At 40.1% G+C, this 21,465-nt stretch overlaps 1 protein-coding gene across 9 annotated transcripts in view; it reads right to left on the bottom strand.

Annotated features, from left to right (window-relative positions):
- Positions 1-21,465, bottom strand: part of TUT4 (terminal uridylyl transferase 4) — a 74,857-nt gene that overhangs the window by 39,999 nt on the left and 13,393 nt on the right. For 7 of the 9 annotated variants that reach the window (XR_008916039.1, XM_056815126.1, XM_056815124.1 and 4 more), the window contains 9 exons: positions 20,564-21,207; positions 15,838-16,001; positions 13,395-13,511; positions 12,600-12,752; positions 9,647-9,824; positions 7,691-7,779; positions 6,639-6,690; positions 4,214-4,283; positions 2,430-2,556 (listed from right to left, as the gene is read on the bottom strand). Coding sequence is in view for 8 of the 9 variants with exons in the window: in XM_056815126.1 (XP_056671104.1) it covers positions 2,430-2,556; positions 4,214-4,283; positions 6,639-6,690; positions 7,691-7,779; positions 9,647-9,824; positions 12,600-12,752; positions 13,395-13,511; positions 15,838-16,001; positions 20,564-21,110 (1,497 nt within the window). In the remaining variant the exon portion in view is untranslated. The remainder of the gene's footprint in view (positions 1-2,429; positions 2,557-4,213; positions 4,284-6,638; positions 6,691-7,690; positions 7,780-9,646; positions 9,825-12,599; positions 12,753-13,394; positions 13,512-15,837; positions 16,002-20,563; positions 21,208-21,465) is intronic. The other 2 variants (XM_056815129.1, XM_056815130.1) reach the window with 1 other exon arrangement.

Here is a 21,465-nt window from a genome sequence, read left to right as displayed (position 1 = left end):
TATCAAATGTATACAGGTATGCAAGAATGTACAGGTATAGATCCCTCTAGCCTCCACTAAAGCTCTATTCTATCATTTTCTATTCTATTCTATATATATATATATCTATATATAATATATCTATTCTATCATATTCTATCATTGCCACATGGAGGTGGTCCTAGGCTCCCTAGGGCTCTGCCAATGAGCCAGAAGGACTGGCAGAGCCTACCCCAACGGAAGAGGCTCTGAGGTGGGTCAAGGGACCGTCACCTGAGGACCAATGGGGAGGCTTGTCACCAAGGATTGGAAACCAGGCAATCAGCTGCTTTTGGCCACAGCAAGTGATGAAATGACTAATTGAGGCATTAAGAGATTGAGATTCCATACTGGTAAGGAGGGGCATTCACAAAGAAATAATGGCTCCCTGAAGAGCTGTGATATATCTAAGATATGACACTGATGGATGACTTTCAAGAATTATATGACCAGAGCACCTAAGTGACTCAGTGATTGCAGAGTCAGGCTTAGAGACAAGAGGTCTTGGGTTTAAATCTGGCTTCAGACACTTAATAGCGGTGTGACCCTGGGCAAGTCACTTAACCCCAGTAGCCAAGAGCCGTTACCACTCGTCTGCCTTGGAACTAATACTTAGTATTGATTCTAAGATGGAAGGTAAGGATTTAAGAAAAAAATAACTCTCTAAGTAGTCTTTGATATAATACAGAAAGGAAAAAGCCAACACAATGGATGTCTTCTGGGAGGCTTGGACAAGGAATATCCAGGAAAGGGCAGTATTGATAGGTTGCAGGAGTTCCTATGTGGAGGATCTCAGACACAAAAGGCTGCATTTGACAACACTGTGGCTTCGTCTGCCTTTGATGGACTTTCTTGGGGCAGAGGTTATTTATCCTGAACCTCAGAAAGGTCATAGTTCTCACCCCACAGGAGTCTTAGTTATGGCTTCTACCTCAGGCATGATCAGATCATCTAACAGGATCAGATCATCTAACAAAGTGCCCAGATTAAAAAGGGAAGGTTTCTAAAATGAGATTCTCTTTCTGATGCCAATTATCCAGTTCTTGGGTCAGCAGTAAACACTGACTGACTGAGAGGTAACAACTACCCTGACTCAGATTAGCTAGAGATAAGAAACTCACTACCAGAGATAAAGGGAGCTTTATCTAGAGACTTATATCCTCTACTAGAAGGTTAAGAGTACAGCTACTCTGACAATGAGATTGCCAGTATGAGATAAGTGGTCAGATTCATTCTGTCCTAGAGAGCACATTAAACAGTCAATTATAATCTATGTCAAGCATGGGTATAAAATCTCCACTGTCACTTTTCTGAGCTTAAATTAAGGAAAACTGCATATACTTCACTAGATGTGCAAATACAGTTTGGAAGCTTTAAGAGGAAAAATACTCTCCAGAGACCAGGAAGCATAATTAAAATAATATACGACAAGTTAAAAAAATATCTGAGAAGGCAATAAATTGGGAGAATGAAAGCTATGAAAGATAGCCTATTTCATCTAGCATGAAAGGCCAGGATTTCCCTGTCATGAGCCAAACAAGGTGAACAACAGCTTTCCAAAAAGCTCAATTGATTTATTGGTTAGGGGAACAAGAAAAAAGACATCATTTTAAACCAAGACCCCTCAAAGCACAAATTCCTTGGGTGAAATAAAGGAAAATAGAAATTCAGTGTTAAAGGCTGAGTGAAGATTCAATGAAATATCCTAGCAAAGCAGGGACCAAGTTGTATTTTGACAGTGATAGGAAAGAGAGAGTAGAGATGGAAAAGTTATGGGAATTTGGTTGTGGCACATCAAAATGATCCTAGAGATGAAAAGCTCGAAGGTGATCTAAAACGTATTAAGATTCTAAAAGAGAGACAAAATTTAAGAAAGTCCTTAAGCTCCACTTTAGAGAGTATGGTCTTCAAAGACTTACCCTTTTACCCAAATGCCTGCTCTAACCACATAGTTGGAGACCTGCATGCCTGAAGACAGAATCAGAATGCCCCATGGGCCATTCAACCCAGATTAAAAGAGGAGTGGGAAATTTCGAACAAATGAAAAGACAATGTGACAAAAATGATGTGAACTTGTGGTTTTCTAAGTCAAGAAGCAGCCAGGACTCCATTTCTATCGACTGACGCTATTCCCCTGACAGGAGACACAAAGAAGTTGCTGTTGCCAACAGAACACATTACCTGTTGACTAGTCCTTTACCTTTAGATTTTCACCCCAAGTTTTAGGCTGGGCCTTTCCTTGAAGACTTTTCCAGCTTAGTGGGAATTCCCAGAGTTGATAGTCCACTGGTAAAGACTTCAAGAACCCAAGTTAGTTCACTTCCATGCCACAAAGAGGCATCAGAAAACTTTAGCTGTCTTGTTACTGGAACATTTTAAAAGTGAAGTATTTTCTCCTAAATTGCACTTACCCTAGCCCAGTAGCGAAAAGCTAATACCAGTGGAGTTAGGACAGGCTCTAGCTTGCCAAGGGCAGCAAGCAAGTCAGTTGTGAGGCATGCCACATCATTTCCAGCGCTCACCTTACAGATTAAACCACTGTCAAGAAAAAAGAAACATACCTAATTTTAATCCCTAAACACCTTGACGAGTCTATCACACCAAAACTCAGCTATCCTTCTATAGTCACAACACTGCAAAGTATAAGAAATTCTCCCCAAAAGCAAATGTTTTTATTCAATCCAATAAATATCCACTGTGTCCCTAGGCCCCAGGGATAGACATAAAGAAGAAAAATGGACTCTGAAGGAAAGAAGCCCTTTCTATTACTAACCTGATCTATACTGAGACCTTACTTGACTGTCATCTTTCCTGGGCAAACACTTCCAAAGACTTTTTCATTTGTGGATTAATTTTAGATTAAGTATTACAAAGGACTGACAATGTTAATATACTGAATTGGGTGGTAGCTTAAATGGTGTCATTTAGAGTACAGTTTCATAGCTGGAAGCAACCTGAACAATTGTTAAGTCCAAACCTCTTATTTTAAAGGTGAGGAAATTTAGGGCCAGAGAGGTTCAGTGACTTGAACAAAGGCCCATAAGTCAGTAGCAGAGCTCCAAGAAGAATATAATAAAAGGAGCTCAGATTTTGAAAGGGTCTTGGTCTACTGATTATTTCTTCTCTATCTTTCATCTTTAATCTTTCCTAATCGACCAGCAACTTCTCCAGTGCCTGCCTTCACCCTCACCTCCATACACACACACACACACACACACACACACAAAATCCCTTTCTTTAAAAAAATGACTGCTCTATCATCTCAACTGCACTATCTATACCATCTCCTTGTCCTTCGGTTAGTTTTCTATAAAAATAGTCAACAGCCTCACCTTTTCTATTATTACTCTCTTTGACTTGCCACTATGCTTATTTGTGTGTACATATACTACATATATCCATAGTAAAGGTCAATCATGTCACCCCATGCCCCATCAGATACATTACACATCCCTGAAGGCAAGAACTGGGTCATTTTTCATCTTTGAACCCCCCAGTGCCTAGCATAGGGGCCAGCACAACAAAGCACTTAATATTTGCTGAATTGAATTATTCTTCAGAATAGTCTCTTGCTTCAATGGAAGTAAATTCCTATGCCCCTACAAATCAGACTTGGAAGTTACTTGGCTTTTCCTTTGAAGAAGTATATTTAAAAGGTCACAAAAAAGTTCATCCACAATGGGAAAACCTATTATACAGTCTTTCAAAAGAAAAGGCTGTGAAACAGAAGGGGGTTGAGGATAGTAATCCAAGGAGGTTAGTGAAGATTTAATTTTAAGAAGACACTATTTGGGTACCTTTACTGCCATCTCACTCTGTTCACAACTATCATTTAGATTTGCTGGGTTTTTTTACATACTGACTTCAATTTCTACTTTTACGAAAGCAGGTTATCAATACCTGACAACAAGATCAAAGGACACATACACACACACTCATACACCAATGTCTCAGCTAATTATAGGACTCAAGTCCAAGTTGAAGATCTATGCCTCTCTTTTTGAAAAGGACTACTCTACCCAGAAGTACATCTTTTTTGTTAAGTACGTTGTTTTCAGTGATTAGGAACCATTTTCTCAGAGAGCTCAGTTCAGGGATCTGAAAGGGAGACAATCTTACTTATTCACTATATAGTTCCTTTAGTTTAAAGAGAAAATGAATTTCTGTTTTTTTCTCTATCACCATCACAACCAACCTCTTCACATCTTTGCAAAAGACAACAGGAACTTTGGCATGAAAGTCAGACTCCACCTCTGAGTATAATGCTGAGAAGGAAAAAACAAACAAATGTAAGCTGTGGTCCATTCCCCAAGAAGACATTCTATCCAACAATTTGAGTAACATATATTCCTTCTAGAATCTCACTGGCTATTTCTCAAAGACAATTCACTTTTTGATTATTGGCAATGGAGGACTATCATCTTTTCTTTGCATTTGCTATGTATAATAAATGGAGATTAGGTCAGGAACATTCTAGAAGTTCTAGTAAAAAAAAAAAAGGAACCCATATCCATAAAGGATCAACTGTTTTCCACCATCCAAAGTGCCCTAAAGTTTGTTTAATCATGTTCTCTGGTAAGAACGGAGCTTTTAAAAATCAACTTTACAAAGAAATAGTGAACAAGAGTTCTGTGGTGACTACCTAAATTGAGTTAGGACTTCAGTGTTTCTAATGTGCCTGCAAACAAAAGGCTGCTAACACTGCTATCCAACTAGTACTCCTGCTGCTGTATGCAACTCTAAAGGTCCAGGGCCCCCAGGACAGTCCTGGTACACATAAATAGGATGATGAGTGTCTATTTAGCTCATCCTTCAATCCTCCACTATAGAACCAATGCCCAAAATATACAAAAATGGGTGACTTGGCTATTTTATTTTCAGTTTACAGAAGATATCCAATACTGGTCAGAATAAGCTGGGAGAAACCTGGACTAATGATATTTGATGAGTATTTATATCTTTGTAACTCAGTGCCAGTTAAGTCTGGGGATAAAACAGATCATTTATGTACTATCTGCCAACTGCATTTTTAATATTACTCTGTAAGCCACAAGAGTCTATGTCAAAATGATTAGAGCAAAATCCTTGTGATTTTCCAGAAAAATAAAAAATAGCTAACAGGATGATGGAATCTAAAAGGCAAAGGGAAGCAATTTGTCATAGTGGGGAAAAAATACTGGACCTGGGACCAGGAGATCTGAGATGCAATCCAGTCTCATATTATGGCTTTAAACTATTGGAGCCTCAGCTTCTTCAACTATAAAATGGGTTTTAGGGTAAATGAGTCATTTCTATCATTATTATTATTAACGATAATGGCATAAAGTTGGGGGAAAGAAAGGCAGGTAGAATGATGCAGCAGGTACCTGGTCTAACAGTGGGCATACAAGGGAAAGAACACAACTGAATTAAGGAGATAGTGGGGGATGTTTAGAAAGGTAATTCCTAAGCCAAATGCATCTCTCTTTTTACTAAGCACTTAAACAAAATGAACAAAACACAACAAACCCAAATTTGAAAAGCAATAGTCGGGGAGCTAGGTGGTTCGGTGGATAGAGAGCAGGCCTAGAGACAGGAGGTCCTGGGTTGAAATCTAGCCTTAGATACTTCCTAGCTGTGTAACCCAGGGCCAAGTCACTTAACCCCAACTGCCTGGCCCTTATTGCTTTTCTACTTTGGAACTGATACTTAGTATCGATTCTAACAAGAGTTTGTGTATGTGTGTGTGTGTGTGTTTAAGGAAAGAAAAACAATAATCACTGAAAACATCTTTACATTTCTCAAAATCAAAATTGAGACAGAAGATGTTAAATGGAGCTTCTTGTGATCAAGGAATGTTCCATCCTTTGGCTTCCAATCCTTAACATTTAGCCCAGTGTCTGGCACATACCAGGCACATGATAAATGTTTGATTGATAGGCTCTAGTACCCGGGAAGGGCAAAATGAGGACACAATGTTTAAATTCTTTTTTTTTTTTTGCTTTGAGACAATTTGCTTTGGGACTTTGTTGAGTTCTGGGCATACAAATACAAAAATCTTCCTTGAAAACAAATTGTTGACCAATTTTAATGGTCTTTGCAATCCAGAGCAAAAAAACAAAAACAACAACAAAAAAAACGAGGCACACTTATTGTGCGTCAAGATTTAATTCTGAGGATTTCTGTTAAAGACTAAAATTTGGGGTTTTACTAAAAAATTTCTTCGAAATCACAGAAAAATGTATTTACTGTATTGGCATTCTACCTTTTTCAAAGTCTCTCACTCTGTCTCTCCTTTTCACAATTACAACTGGTTATTTATTTTGGCAAAAGGACATCTATTTTGACAAGTCAAAATAAACAAAAACCCAAACAGGCAAAAACTTTCAATATATAATAACAACTTTAATTATACTTAATTTTGACTTTTCTAGGATGCAAGTAATCTTTTCAAGAGCTAGCATACCAACCATTTAAATCCTAATTGATAAGCACACTAAAAAAAATAACGGTTTTATATACCCAATGACTCAAATGTGCTGGGGATATGAAATTTAATTTTGTTAGCTATGTAAGCAATTTAAACTGAAAATATCCTAACACAACCTTCTTTGGAAGTGCCAATTAAAAGAGAAACTCACCACAGTTTTTTAATATGTCAAGCACCTGAATCAGAACATCTGGGTGACTCATCTAAAAAAAAATTATAAGGTAGAATCAATACAAAGTCCAAAAAGTAGCACATCAGAGTAAACTTGACTTCATGAAAGGGCATTTTAATATAAAATTACTGTCACCATTATAATTTAAAATTACAGGAATGAAAAGAAAATCAGTATAGTCTATATTTTTATTTACCAACTCAAAGAAGAACAGTTTAGCAAATGATGTGGACTCTAGTACTTAAGCACTATGATCAGAACTTAAGATTTCTTAGAAAGAGAAATGGATTTACAATTTCATTGCAAAAGCAAAGGGGACAGTCAGTATTCTAAATGACTGGTAAATATGATTTGGGGTAGGAACTACCAGCAGACTGACCAAGAGGCTTACCATCAAAATCTATTGCAAACAAAAAGCTCATGGTCTGAATGTTTAATATTTATTCTACTGCCATTAATGAAGCGATGATTCCCTTGGAATAGAAACTGTAACATACTCAAGTTATGCCTAAACCAAACCTCAAAAAGGCACATTTATGACTCAACAAATCTGATTCAAGATCCATGTACACAAAAGATTTTTAAAAAATTCCACTCCTAAACACAGGCCTGCAATGAAGCAGAGCATGAAAAGGTCTTGGACTTGGCAGTCAGGAGGCACAAACAGAGACTCCAAGTGCCAAGTAATACCCTTTTAAGGTCAGTGGGTCATTTATTTACTCCTCTGACCCTCCTGTAGGGGTTCCAAAAGGATAAAAGTTTAACCCAACTCCCACAGTGATGTGGGGAAGAAAGCTTTTTGTCAACCTGAGAGTTAATATGTTGCTCTTATGAAAATAATGACCAGCCTCTTGAACAGGATGAGGCAACCACCTAGCCCCCTCAATGGCCTATTTGCATGGACAGACAGTGGCAGGCCTGAGGCCTAAAGAGGCTATTGTCCTCCTCTTTGGGGGGAAACATCACTAAAGAAGAGTGATGGGGAGAGAGGTTCAAAGGAACACTGGCTTGGAATTTTTATGGCTACTTACAGTGGATGGAAATTTCACATCTATGTTAACGTCACTGCTTTTAAAGGCAAACCTAGTCATAGAGGAGCCGTACAAGCGCAGTGAACAGTCTGGAAGACAAGAGAAGTGCATTAGGCATAAAACACAAAGATAACAGAGCTCCAAAATTTGGAAGCAAAGAACGCCTACGTGTGTATCTTTCTGCTTCTCCCTCTCTAAGAGGTGAATCCTACCTACCCAAGACCAATAACTATTTCAACTACTGAGGGACGGGAACCTCAACATCAAACATCATTCTTTTTATTTTCACGAATAATTTAGCTTGGAGAGAATGGAAAGGTAAGGATATATGAAAACTTGGACACACAGCAGTGAGGCATTGACTCCCTTGCACAGATACTATTTACCATCTGGGATAGGAGCACATCTGGGGTAGAAGAAAAGCCATCAATATTCAATATGAAGGATTTTTTAAAAATGTTAAGGTATAGCCAAGTCACTTAATAACCACAAATACCAATTATGGCAACTGGGATCCTCTCTGCCGCTATGATGAGGATTTGATTTGCCATCTCTGATTTTCTACTTTACAATCTCACTAGAATAAGTTTGCAAGACAACACCCATTTAGGAAGCTTAAGGATGAATGAGACATTCAGTCCTTTAACTAAGGGAGTTGAAAATGATTAGTTTTGTTAAAGCAATTGAGTTCTCACTAAACCATGACTTTTATATCATTCTCTTCTTGATATATAAAAGTTTGTTATCAAATAATGTTTGAAAATTATTTCTCTAAATCAGAGATTTGCATAATTTTGTTTTATTTTTATTGTTATAAGTGGTAATTTAATAAACATTTTGAACATTTTCATAAGGCAAGTCTTTAAGAAACAGGACAAAAGGTCAACCTAATATTACTATTTCTAAAATGCACAAGCAAAGTTTCTGTGAGACCACCTGTTGTCCAGATGCCAACTTGTGCTTTAGCAGACTATTTCATAAACTGCTACAGCAAAAAGAAAAAAAAAATCATCATCTGCTGGCAAAAGCTCTGATGAGGAGCCTCCCCAAACTCAGTGAAAGCTGATCTTCTTAGCTGCAAGCCTCAAGTTCACAGATGGGCCTAGGAAGAGGCATGAAGAAAGAGAGAACTTCATGCCTCTTCCACACCACAGATCAGTAGGACTATCCAAGGCTTTTGCAAGCCACTGGCATAGCTTTGGAAACTTTGGGGCATCTCCATATTCTAAGGCACCAGATAGAGGTGGAATGCCATGTAGTAATGTGCCAATGCCACTCTGACCAAGTTTGGTACTGAGTCAGAGGTGCCCCTCTGCTGATGCCTCCCTCACTGAGGTGAAAGATAAGGAGGTATAAAGGTGACCCTGGGTCTTCTAGAGCTCCACCCTAGTGTGACAGCATCATCTCTGGGAGGTCTTGATAAATGAGGAAAGGAGACCTGAGATGACGTCTTTTACCCAAGGGTCAGTCCAGCTAAAGCTTGGATGGGCTCATGGTCATGCTGGCTGCTGGGGAATGAACTTTTCAGTCACAGCAACTCACAAAGGGCTCTTTTTCCAGGTGTAAAGAAAGGGCTGTGTGATCTGAAGAGGAGGAAATGCCCCAATTCTACAATCCCAATTTTGTGAAAGCCTGTCACTGGTGAGCCAGGGATGCTGTCTAGTGGATACATATTCATTTACCTAGATTGTATGTCATCTCCATGTAAAACGAACCTAAAATGATCAGTTCTTCACTGTTCCATTTCTAAGCTACTACAAAAGCATTACCCTCATAGGCGTCCCTGTAAGGCAGAGAAAGGCTACCTTTTAAAATAAAAATTAAAATAAAAACTTTTTTTTTAAAAGATAGAAAAGAGGAGGAAAGGAGATGAAAGGCCTTATGCCAGGCCTCAGAAGAAGAAAAGAAAACCCTCTGGCAGATGATGGTGCTGATGATGATGGTAACCGTCTGTACCTGGTAAGCGAAGCTGTATAACCTTTTCCATTTCAGTCACAATGTCCTGCCGGAACCCAAAGTCATTGTCTGAAATCCCTTGTTCTTTTGCTGCTTGCATGAGGGTGGAGCTCAAAGCCGCCAGCTGGGCAGGGGAAGGAGGTGGCAGGGAACGGAGTTCATTTTCTTCTTGTTTTTCCTACCAAGGGACACAAAATTCTGAGTTGAAGCTGTGAATACAGGAGGCATCATGAAATAGTGTAGAGGCCCCCGAGTTGGAGTTAGAGGGCCTGGGTTTCAGTCCAACAAACATTTACGAAGGGCCTTCTGCGTGCAAGGCCTTCTGCTAAGCACCAGCTATGAATCCTGTTTCATTACCTACTACCTGTGACTTGGAACAAGTCACTTAATCTCTGTACCTCTGTGTTCTTGTCTATTAGGATGAGGGGCCTGGACTGGATCATCTTTGTCTAAGGACCCTTCCAGCTCTAAATCCTATTTCCAATTCAATTTCAAAATATTTACTAGGCACCTTATTAAGTACCTTATTAAGCTTAAAATCTAGCAAGGAGAGGCAACATGTACATAAAATATGATAATTTCAAGAAGGATAAAGTAGGAAGAATCTAGAAAGATCTCACAGAAGAGAAGACTTGGCAGGCTTTGACAGAAAGTGAAGGGTTCTCCGAGGTCCAGGTGGAGGAAAGATTGCATTCTAGGCCTAGAAAATAAGGGTCTAGAGGCAACAGAATCAATTTGTAACTCAAGGAATAGCATGGCAAGCCTGAATAAGAAAAGGTCTATGTGTAGGAGAATCAAAAGAAGACAGCCCAGAAAGGTAAGTGAGAGTCAGATGAAATGCCAGGTTGAGTAATTCCTCTTTTGAGAGGCAATAGCCAAATGTTATAGATTTTTGAGTGGGGATAGGCTCACATATCAGATATATACTTTAGAAATATCAATTTGGCAGTCATTTGGAGGCAAGTTTAGAGCAGAAGGGGAGAGTTTAAGCATTTCTATAGTTCCTATTATGTTCTAGGGACAAATCTCTCATTTGTGAGGCCTTCATTTTATAGGTGAGGAAACTCGGGCAAAAAAGGTAAATGATTCGTTTACAAACACCAAACTAGCAAATAGTAAGTGTCTTGAGGCTTAATTTGAATTCTGGTCTTTCTGACCTAGCTGCCTCTAGCAAGGGAAAAGGGATTGCAATAATTTAAGAGGGTCTGAATTAGCATTGAGATCATATGAATGGAAAAAGGAGGACAGATGCAAGAATATCGTGGAGGCAACATCCTCCAAATCCATTCCAAATTCAAGATTTGGAAAATAACTGGACACTCAGGGGTTGAAGGAAAGGAAAGAGTTCAGGACAATTTGCATGACCTCCAACATGGTGGTACCATCAACAAAAATGGGCAAATTAGGAGAAGGAATTGGAAGGAAGGATAAGTTCTACTTTGCCTGTGTCTCGTTTAAGAGGCCCACAGGAAGAGCAGGGAGCACTGTCTAGCAGACAGTTGGGAATCAGGAATTAGACCTCGAGAGAGAAGACAAATATAGAGAGAACAACACAGGGCCCAGGACACAGCTTTGGGGGGCATCCATAGACATGGCAACAGGAGGATCTATCGGATGAGAATTTGGGTCAGTTAAATAAAATTGGAGAAGCAAGAGAAAATAGGATCAGAGAAACCATGGGTCAAAAGTCATGAAAGATCGAAAGCAACAGCTAGGCAAAGGAGGAGGACTGAGAAAAAGGCCATTGGTTTTAGAAGTTAAGAGATAATTAGAATACAGAAAAAAATTGTACATGGTTTTAAAATTTTTCTATTGTGCTAAATAAAATTGAAGCCTCATTCTTTGCCTCAAACTACCAGCATTCCAGGTGCAACGAAGCAGGTGTTTGGGTCACAGAGAAGAAAAGATGACTTTGTTTCCACTGCAGCTTGATGTCTTGTATGGTAATTTTGATATAATCCAGCTGCAAAGTATACACCCTTGTCTCTAGGAACAGGGAAAAAGGCAGATTTTTCTGAAAACAATTTCTGAGCACAACCATCCCACCCCACCCCCAGCAATGCCAAGTGGTCTGGAAAAATCCAGGATGGTTGGATTTCATGCTGGAAAGGCCCTTAGAGACCATCTAGTCCAATCTCCTCATGGCAGGCAGAATAACATGGGGGGAGGCAGGGAAGCAGTTAGTTCCATAGGAATGTTTATAAATAAGCAATGTGGTGAAGGTAAGCAGACAAGCTCGGGGAATTAATGGCATGGGGAAAGGCGCCAACACTCCCTGGAATCACTGCTAACCACCAATAGTGGGCACTTCAGGCAGCAGGCTTTCATTGATGCACTATTCTAACCAAACCCTACCATAAGAGCATCATGATGAAGCAACACCAGTTGGGGCAACACTACACATTCTCTGCCTCTACATGATGGATCGCCACCTGGTTCATAGTAATACCGTCTGAGGCACTTCTGACTAGCAACTAGCTTTTCTCAGGTGGATCCTCGCCACAACTGCCCTGCTAATAGAAGTTCCAAATCTGACTTGAACCAAATTGTTTAAGGGAACAAACTGACTGTGACTAACTTTACATATGATCCAGAAGGAGAGAAAATGTTCCATAGTTCTTAAGATAAAGCTCCCATGGCTAGTCCAACTTCCAGGCAGCCCACCCCCAAAGGTTAGTTCATTCTTAAACTAAAACTCTCTCTGTAATGAAAGCTTGGCTAAAGATAGCGCTCACCTAGCCTTGGAAACTCTAAAGTCAGGGAAACGAGAACTTCCTTCTTTAAACATCCTTGGGTATTTCTGCAATTCCCAATTAGAATCCACTTCTTGGCCAAGCACCTATGTTTGCAGGCCCGCCTTTCTTCTTAAAGGGTTCAATCAACAGGGCATATTAGCAGCATGTTTAATGAGAAGATGATGCAAGAATACTTTAACAAAATTATTTTCACCTACACATAATGCTTTGTGTAGACTGGATCCCACAGGACCACAAACAGCTGACTGGGAGGTGGATAATTCAGTGGGATGAGCCAATGGTCCAGTTGTTGGGAGAGACATGGAAAGAGCGAGCCAGGGATCATTGGATCTGGTGTTTTTAATAGATCTCTGCTCTCATAGTGTTGAGTGATGACAGGTTCAGATGAATGAATCAATGAACGAATGAAAGAAAAATAATGTTACATGACATGTTCTGAATAGTTTGTTGGGTAGTCATGGAAATAAAATACAAAAGGCAGTAAGTACTCGAGTACAGTGCTAACAAGGTACATGAGAGGTACCTATTGAAATAAGGAGGCAAATTCAGACTCCCATTTTTAAAAAAATAGTTGCCTATACTAAATTATTACCAAAAGGCACACCAAGTCTACCCCCCAAAAAAACAGACAAAGTTTACCAACATGTAAGAAGCTGTGGCAAAAACAAACAAACAAACAAAAAACAAAAAACAAAAATGCTACTAACTCATCACTTTCCATTCAGAAGTTAAGTGCATATAACCCTTTTAATCTGGTAACACCCAGCCTGGGAGTCATGGTTCTCCAAGATGAGCACCCTGCTTCCTATGCAGGTCCTCCTCCCTGACCATGGGAGATAAGGAGTGATGAGGGCCACCATGTGGCATGCTCCTAAGTCAAGCATTCAGATTTTAGAGAATGGAAAGTGACTTTATTGGTACTTTTGGTTAAAAACACGAATGGGACATTTTTTTTTGAAAGGAAGATTGAGGAAACAAACAAGAAAACTCACCGTAATGTTTTTCTTATGCCGTTTCTCCTTTATGTGTTTATGTGCTCCCTGGATGTTTTCGATATGAACTAAGCATAATTTGCATAGATATCGGCAATTGGTATATTCCGGGGAGCGCTGAAAGAGAAAAGTGAAGAGGTAACAGAAGACATGAAGCCTATAAAACACCCAAGTCTGACTTTTCTCAATCAAGCCAATGAAGCCAATAAATCAAACTTTCAAATGTACTTTTCTTAGGATTACAAAAAGGCAAATTTACCAGGAACAAATTTATAATATATAAAAGGGAAATTTAATAGGAAGAAATGTCAACTCCTGCACCTGTGTTGAAAAACTCACCTGCCCAAGAGTAGGCTGAGGAGGATGTGGTCAGCAAACTGTTCACATGCCCCTAATAGGGCAGGCAGGTCCTGCTGCCAACATAGCACTGAGGGTGTCCCAAACAAGGAAAGTGATTATCCCAGTCTATTCAAACCAGGACCCTTCACTCCTTACCAATTTGAAGAAACCCCGATTCCCTGCCATAGTATGCAATCAGAGGTCAGACAGGGCTTTTGTTAGTGGGGCACACATATGCCCAGAATGAGTAATAACAACACTACCAGAAAACTAAGCTCAGTTTGCACCACCTTCCTTTTAAGTCTGGCATTGTTTTAACAGGAGTCATCCCAACCTAATGAGGTCCTCAGAAAGGAATCCTATCCCCCCAATAATTAAGCATATTTGAGACTGTAGACATCATGGACCATTTCTAAATCTGTCTTTATACCACCAGAGTTAAGAGGATAGCCTCCATGAATATTATGGTAACAGTATTTTATAGTAACAATGGTAATAAATAATGATAGTTACAGAGATAGTTGGTTCTACTAGACCTAACCAGACAGCATGTATTTATAGGAAAAGAGGAAAAAAGAATGGGATGGTATTGCCCAATCTAGGTATAAAGTGTAGACCCTGGAACCAGAAGACCTGAATTTCAATTCTATTTATAATACTTATTAGCTCTATGACTAAAAAGTTATCTTGAGACTTAGTTTCTTTCCTCCTTTATAAAACAGAAGCTATAATAGCTGTATTCCTGCCTAGTTCACAAGGTGGTGGGAGAAGAGAGCTTTTATCAGTGGGCAAATAGATGATGACAATCAAGTCTCTTGCAATGATGCAAATGCGACAACTTGCTCCCATGTGAGTACTGTCCTGAATATTCCTCTGCATTGGGCTGCCACCAAAACCCATCCTCCCTTGGAAGATCAACATGGTGCAGTGAGAAGACCTAAGCTGTAATTGAGCGCCACCTTATGTGCTTCAGACTCCAAGTTCTCTCTTATGTACAACACCCTTGCTCTGCCCATCTCACAGGGCTGCTAAGAGGACCAGGTTGGCTAATACAGAAAGAAAGCACCTGCTAAGTTATGAGATGCTCTCCAAATGGAAGATATTAGGTAGTGCCTCAAATTCAATTCATGTCAGTGCTCCTGAATCAATGGCACCAAAGGAATTTATAAATTTCTGAAGAGATTTGGGAGGGGTGATCCTGATTAGTTCCAAAAGGCAGAAAAGGGAAGGCTTCTTTTTAGTTTCCAACACAACTATGCACATTAGGTTGGAAACATGGTAAGAGTTAAGAGAGCCTTAAAAAGGGTTAGAAAAGCCTAAGAAAAAAGAAATTAAATGATAGAGAAGAGGGTAATGAATGGGTCCTCTGCAATCAATTAGGATGCTTTTATGAGACTCCTCCTAAGTGGATGCCCCAACCCAACAATAGATGATATTCATCTCCCTTGACCAGCCCTTTACCAAAGTTCACAACCTTCTTCCTTTAGCCCAGGAATATTATAGGCTGTTTCCCATTGTCAGAACCCAGAGAGTGGTTATGTCCAAAATATGAGACGGGTGAGGCAGACACACCAAAAGGAGCACTGAGAACACCAGGTCTGGTATACTCTTCTACCTAGAGACCTTGGGGAGCACCCTGGCCTTCAGCAAGGCTGGTCTTCTCTTCTTTTCTTTACTCCCTCCTCACCCAGGGTTTGATGCTTCTGCTCCTCTCTGACTGGCTAATTTACCATAAGCTCTAGCCTCCCTCCCTCACAGCTAGAACTCTTGTTCCCTAGCCCCTTCCTTAATTATCAGCCCTCAAACTTCTCAGACTCCCATTAAGAACTTTCCAGCACTGCTTGTGTCCAACACATTGATCCTTGATTCAAGCATTAGCCACTGCTCCTTCCCCTCAGCCTTCTCAGCAGTAAATGGCAAGGGAGTAATATTTGAGCGAAGAAAGTGTACAAGGAACCTAAATGTGTGGAACCCAATACTACTTAGCAAGAGACACTGCCCACAGAAAAAAGGAGCACAGCCTGCCCTTTGGAGAACAGATGTGCAAGGAGAGGAACAACCCACAACCCCTCCCCAACCCAATAAACCAAGGAGGATAGTCTACTTTTTCTAGTCGAAAGATGTAATCTCGCTCCAAGCGTTCCTCAGCCTGTTTCAGCCCCAGCTTTTGCTCAGGGGTCAGCATCGACTCATCGATGGTGGTAGCGTTTTCTAAGTAATCCAGCTCTGAAGGAGGGTCTTTCATTGGCTCAGCACTCTTCATTTTACCTAGAGAAGAAAGCAGGCAGGAAGTCATCACTCCCAGAACCAACAAGGAGTTAAAGAGAAGGAAGAAGAGATCCACCACTTCCTGAACTAGACACCTGATGACCAATTCATTCTAGGGGCAGGGGCAACCCAAAGTACCCCAGTAAAGTGCTAAGAACAACACACTTTTCTAGAGGGCTTTAAGGTTTACAAAGCATTTTCCTCACCAGGCACTCACAATGAAGTGAGTATTATTGCCCGATTTTACACACCTGAAGGAAGTGAAGCTCAGAAGAGCTCAAGAACTTGGCCATGGTGACCCAGGAGCCAGGATTTGAACCCAGGTCCCAACAGTAGGTAGCAGTGTCATATACCAATAGGAGATAGCCCAGTATTCCTCAGACCTTCCTATTATCCTCACACTTCAGTTCACTTACTGCTACCTCCGAAGCCTCCATGGAGTCCACTCACACGTGTGGGAGAACATGAAGGGAATCCAGAGAGGAAACCTTGAGGTGAGCAGCACTGAAGGAGTTCCGCCTTTTGGTCCCTTCAGGCTGCTGTGAGGGTAAAGGTCATAGCCGAATGCTCTAGAAATGGACACCAGAAGCATAAGGGAAGAGGGACAGGAGGTAGACTCACACACCACTAGAACTACAAGGAATCTGATGGCCATTCCATATTTCCTAAACGAGGCAGCAGAAGCTACCTAAGAAAGAGCAATGACTTCTTCCAGGTCACACAGCATGTTAATAAAAGAGAGCCAGGCCTCTCAGCTTCCAATTCAGTGCTTTTAAACCAAAGCAGTCTCAGTGATGTGTCTAGTCCACAGGGTTTTAGAAACCAGAGGGCCCCCTCTCATGGGGCCCCCTCTCAACCAACACAAGTCTAGACTATACTGAGAAGCACTGGGCTCAGAATAACAAATCCCAGTCTTACTGTTCTCACCCTGAGCAGGCTCCCTAGGCCTTTATCTGGTAACATGGGCATTCCCTTCACTGACACAAGTCAAGACTCTGAAATGACATGCCTGACTTGGTGGTCAACCTTCTTCAGATGAAGCTACTCCTCAGTCCACAGACACACATATCCTCCTAGGCTTGGAACAAAGCGATCTTTCCCAGGGTTTTACATGAAGTAGGTACTTAATAAATATACTGAATTGAATTCCCTTCTCCAGTCTCTGACAGCATCTTGCCCGAGATCTTCTTTGCCCTTTACTTCTTCTTTCTTCAATACTGGTTATATGTAGGTTTGGCCACCCCTCTACTGTAATCTTGTGGTGAGCAGAGCCTGTACCATGGTTTTGCATCCCAAGAAATGAACAGAACATCAGAAGAACAAACAGTTTTTGAAATATTCTTGCAGTAGCAAGGTATAACAAGAACAACAGAGGGTTTGGTGTACAAGAATGGAGGGTCCTTGAGAACACAGACTTTGGTTTTTGTCTTTATGTACTCGGCACCTAGTACAGTGTCTGGCACTTGAGGAGGCTCTTAATGTTTAGTTTTAATCTCAGCTCTGTCACTACTATGTGACCTTAGGTAAGTCATTGTGTCATTGGGGCCTTAATTCCCCTTCTGTACAACGAGAGATCTGGGAGACTGAGGAGGGGGGACAGTGGAGGACTGGAACTGATGTCAAGACATATCCAGCTGAGGATTGCTGTGTTCTGCCACATAGATTTCAAAACCACAGGGTCACTCTCCAGCCCTGATGCATCACAGCAACATTTGAGGTAGAGAAGGTAAGTCAAATACCACAAAAACTGGGAGGTGGTGGTGGGATGGAAAACAAACACACACAGTAGCAGGGAAAATATTCATTGTAAAGTTGCCTTAAAATTCCTTTTAAAAGTAAGCTGTACTAAATTCATTCAAGATCTGATTTGAGCTACAAGAGTTCAATGCACATTTGCCTTTTCAGGTATCCTTCCACTGTGTGAACAAGAGCTCTGTCCTTCCACCTCTCCTCTAGGCTCTATGAAACACTCCAAAACATTAATCAACACTAGTTTACGGGGAAAAAAACAGGTGCCTATATACACCAAGTTTCCAAGTCAGATCTAATAGTACAGACAGAACCACCATCAGCCTTCACAAACCAATTTGATTAAAAGCTCAAAGGTTCAGCTGGGTTACCTGGGCAACTAGGCCCACAGCAATGAGTGAAGCTGCTAGGTCATTTGTGGAGTCCGACTTACTCAAGAATGTTATTGATTGTTGTTGTTCCATTTAAAACCACATTACAACCAAATCTCCCATCTCTGGCCCTACTGCATTCCAGTCTACGATTTGCCTGAATCTTTTCTGAGGATAAAGAGGGGTGATCGAGAGGGCAAGGTTAATTAGAAATCCAAAAGATAGTCACCCTATGGGCTACCACAGTGGAAAAAGTAGGGGTGGGAATAGCAACACCTGTGAGGGAAACAGGAGTGAGAGGGAGGAAAAATGGGACTAGACCAGATAGGAGACAACACTGGAAATGGCTTCATTTTTACTGGATCAGGCTCAATCCCTAGTGATCTGGCAAGGAGGTCCTACTCTAATAGACTTGCAATGAAATTTCATTAACTTAGACCCCATTAAAATTTGGTTAGACAGAAACTGAGATTAGCCAAGCAAAGTGATTGTCAAAAAGACTCCAAAGGAGTAATTTCAGAGAATAGAAAATTCCTTTGTACATTTATTTACCAACAATTTCTATATTAAGAATCCTTTCTAACACAACCATCTCTCTGTCTGGCTCTAGATCTCCAGAGATAGATAGAACCATAAACTGGATTCAGGAAGACCTAAGTCTGAATCCTACCTTAGACAAGGTTCTTGGGAGCTGCATGAGTCTGGGGGACCCACTCTCTGGGTTCCCATTCCCTCAATAATACAGGAATAATAGCATGGACCCCTCCAGGTTGTGGAGAGGGTCAGATGACAGGATATATATACAGTGCTCTGCAAACCATAACATATCAGAGCAATTTATGTTTCACTATAAAAGCTTGACTATTGGTTTTTAGCTCAATTCGAGCTAATAAGTGTGCCTTTGACTGAAAGTAAATTAACCTGCATTTAAAAAACATTCTTTAATTTAAAACTTTTGCTCATTTAGATTGTTCACTGGACCTGGAAGAAGGAAACCTGAGTTTGAAACCTGGTTCTAATACTTCTGCTAGACATTCAATACCAGGGAAATCATTTCCCAACCTGGATCTCAGTTTTTTCCTCCATGAAAAGAGGGCGCTGTGAGAGGCCAGATAAGCTCTGTGATCCCTCTTAACTCAATCTACGGGACCCAATCTGGAAAGGTTTTATTGTAAACAGAACTTAGGGACATGTTCTATTAATTTCTATGTCCATCCAGGTTAAGGCTGTTTCCCTCCAATTTTAGCACATCAGTAAAGATTTCCTGGGACAAACGTATCATTCAAGATTCCAATGAAGCTGACATCCAAATACTCAGAAGATACGGCCAATGTATCATTAAAGCAACATCTGGGTTAATTATAAGGCTAAATGGGGTGCTTAATGCATCTAGAATGAGATTTAGAACTAAACAGTGCTCAATGGAGTTGGAAGCAGTTTCTAACTAAATGCTGCATTTGTTGAAGGCATTATTACTTATGTCTCTACAGACTAGAAATATAGGGAATATTCAAATGATATTTCTCACTTTTCCTTTGATCCTTCATCCTGTCAGAATCTGGGTAGCCTGATATGTGGAGAGGTCAAGAGACCTGGGTTTCAGTCTCTCAGCTCTAACTACTTGTGTCACCTTGGGCAAGTCTCTTCCCTGTTCCTGAGGCTCAAATTCCTCATCCATGAAATAAAGCTACTTCCAGCTCAAATATTTCTATGAATTTATTTCTAAAGTTGTTTAAGAGTAAGTTTATAATTACAGACAAGGCACTGGAACTCAAAAAAAAAAACCCCAACAACCCAGGACCCACTAAATAATACCTATAGCATGCTTACTAAGGCCCTAAATAGGTTTCTGAAATTTTTTTCTAAGGTAGGAAAATTAGTTAGAATCAAAAATAATCTTAAGATTAGTTAAAAGTAATATATATGGACATTTCCTAGCTGTGTGATCCAATGCCTAGTCCTTACCACTCTTCTGCCTTAGAATCAATCCATAGTATTGATTTTAAGATGGAAAGTTAAGAATTAAAAAAAGTAATATATATATAGTAACTGATATTCAACATTTAGATCTACTATGGAACTGAATTTAGCTCTTTTTTTAAACCCTTACCTTCCATCTTAAAATCAATAACAAGCACCTATTGATTCTAAGGAAGAAGAGAAGGGCTAAGCAATGAGGGTTAAGTGACTTGCCCAGGGTCACACAGACAGAAAATGTCTGAGGCAAGATTTAAAACCAGGGCCTCCTGTCTTCAGGCCTAGCTATCTATCCACTAAGCTAACTAGCTTTCCTGAATTTAACTTTCAAAAGCTATAACAAAGATTTCATTTTGTAAACAAAGATAACTAAGTCAGAAGCAATGCTAATTAGGAAGCACTGCTACAGGAAATTTTTTCTCCTCCCCCCAAAGAAAGGTGAGGTATAGTGTAACTCCTACTTACTCAAGTCATCAGATTTGTCTTCTGTTCCTGAAATACTATTACCAGAGTCACTAGTATTATCTGTACACATTTTTAGTTTCGGAGTGCCTGGAGCATTTTCTAAGGCTGATTTTCCTTTTTGTACAGCAAGTAAGGTTTCTTTATTCACATCCTTCTCAGGAATAGGGGAACTTGGAACATTCTCCTCCACCTGCTGGGCTCTTGGTTTCCCACTTTCGATGGTCGCCAGGGGCCCTGGTGACTTTTTTGCTTTGCAGTGACTTTGATCTTGAAGGACTGATCCCAAGTCTTTAGTGCCTGAGACACTAGAGGTATTTACCTTACATGATTTAAGGTCTATTTTTTCTGTACAAACATCATTTTGTTTATTTTTTTTATTACTGTTCCCACTTGGAGAACTTCTTCCAATGTCCCTTATGACTCTATCATTTCTAGCTTTCAAATTCTGATTGTTGGTAGCTCTAATAGCTTTGCTTTCTTCACAAACAACCCGAGCAGTCTTCCTTGGTTCATGATTTCCATTTTTAGAACTTGTGGACTCTTCCATTATTGTGAAGACCTGCTTCTTTTCTCTTGAGATACCTTAAAAAGATGATCTCCAGTAATTTGAGTGGCTTTCAATCCAGTTTAGGCAAGTAAACTATCTGTTGGAGAAAAGAATATCAGTTACTTAAAATTGAAAATAACAACAAAACCAATAACAATGAACTGAGAAGAGACATAATGAAGTTTCCTAAAAATTGTTTCCTAAACTGAAAAAATACCCAAACTCAGAAATGAACAATCTTACAAGGAATTAAATTATAGTAATAATACAACAGACTGGACAGGTACCCAATGAAGAGGTTCTAATGATATTATGGTAACCATGACATCAAAACAACAAGGGAATTTTAGAAGAG

The sequence above is a fragment of the Monodelphis domestica genome, chromosome 2 (assembly GCF_027887165.1).
Source record: "Monodelphis domestica isolate mMonDom1 chromosome 2, mMonDom1.pri, whole genome shotgun sequence".
Taxonomy (NCBI): Eukaryota; Metazoa; Chordata; class Mammalia; order Didelphimorphia; family Didelphidae; genus Monodelphis; species Monodelphis domestica.
Note: the sequence above shows the minus strand (reverse complement) of the source record. Positions and strands in the feature narration are given on the sequence as shown.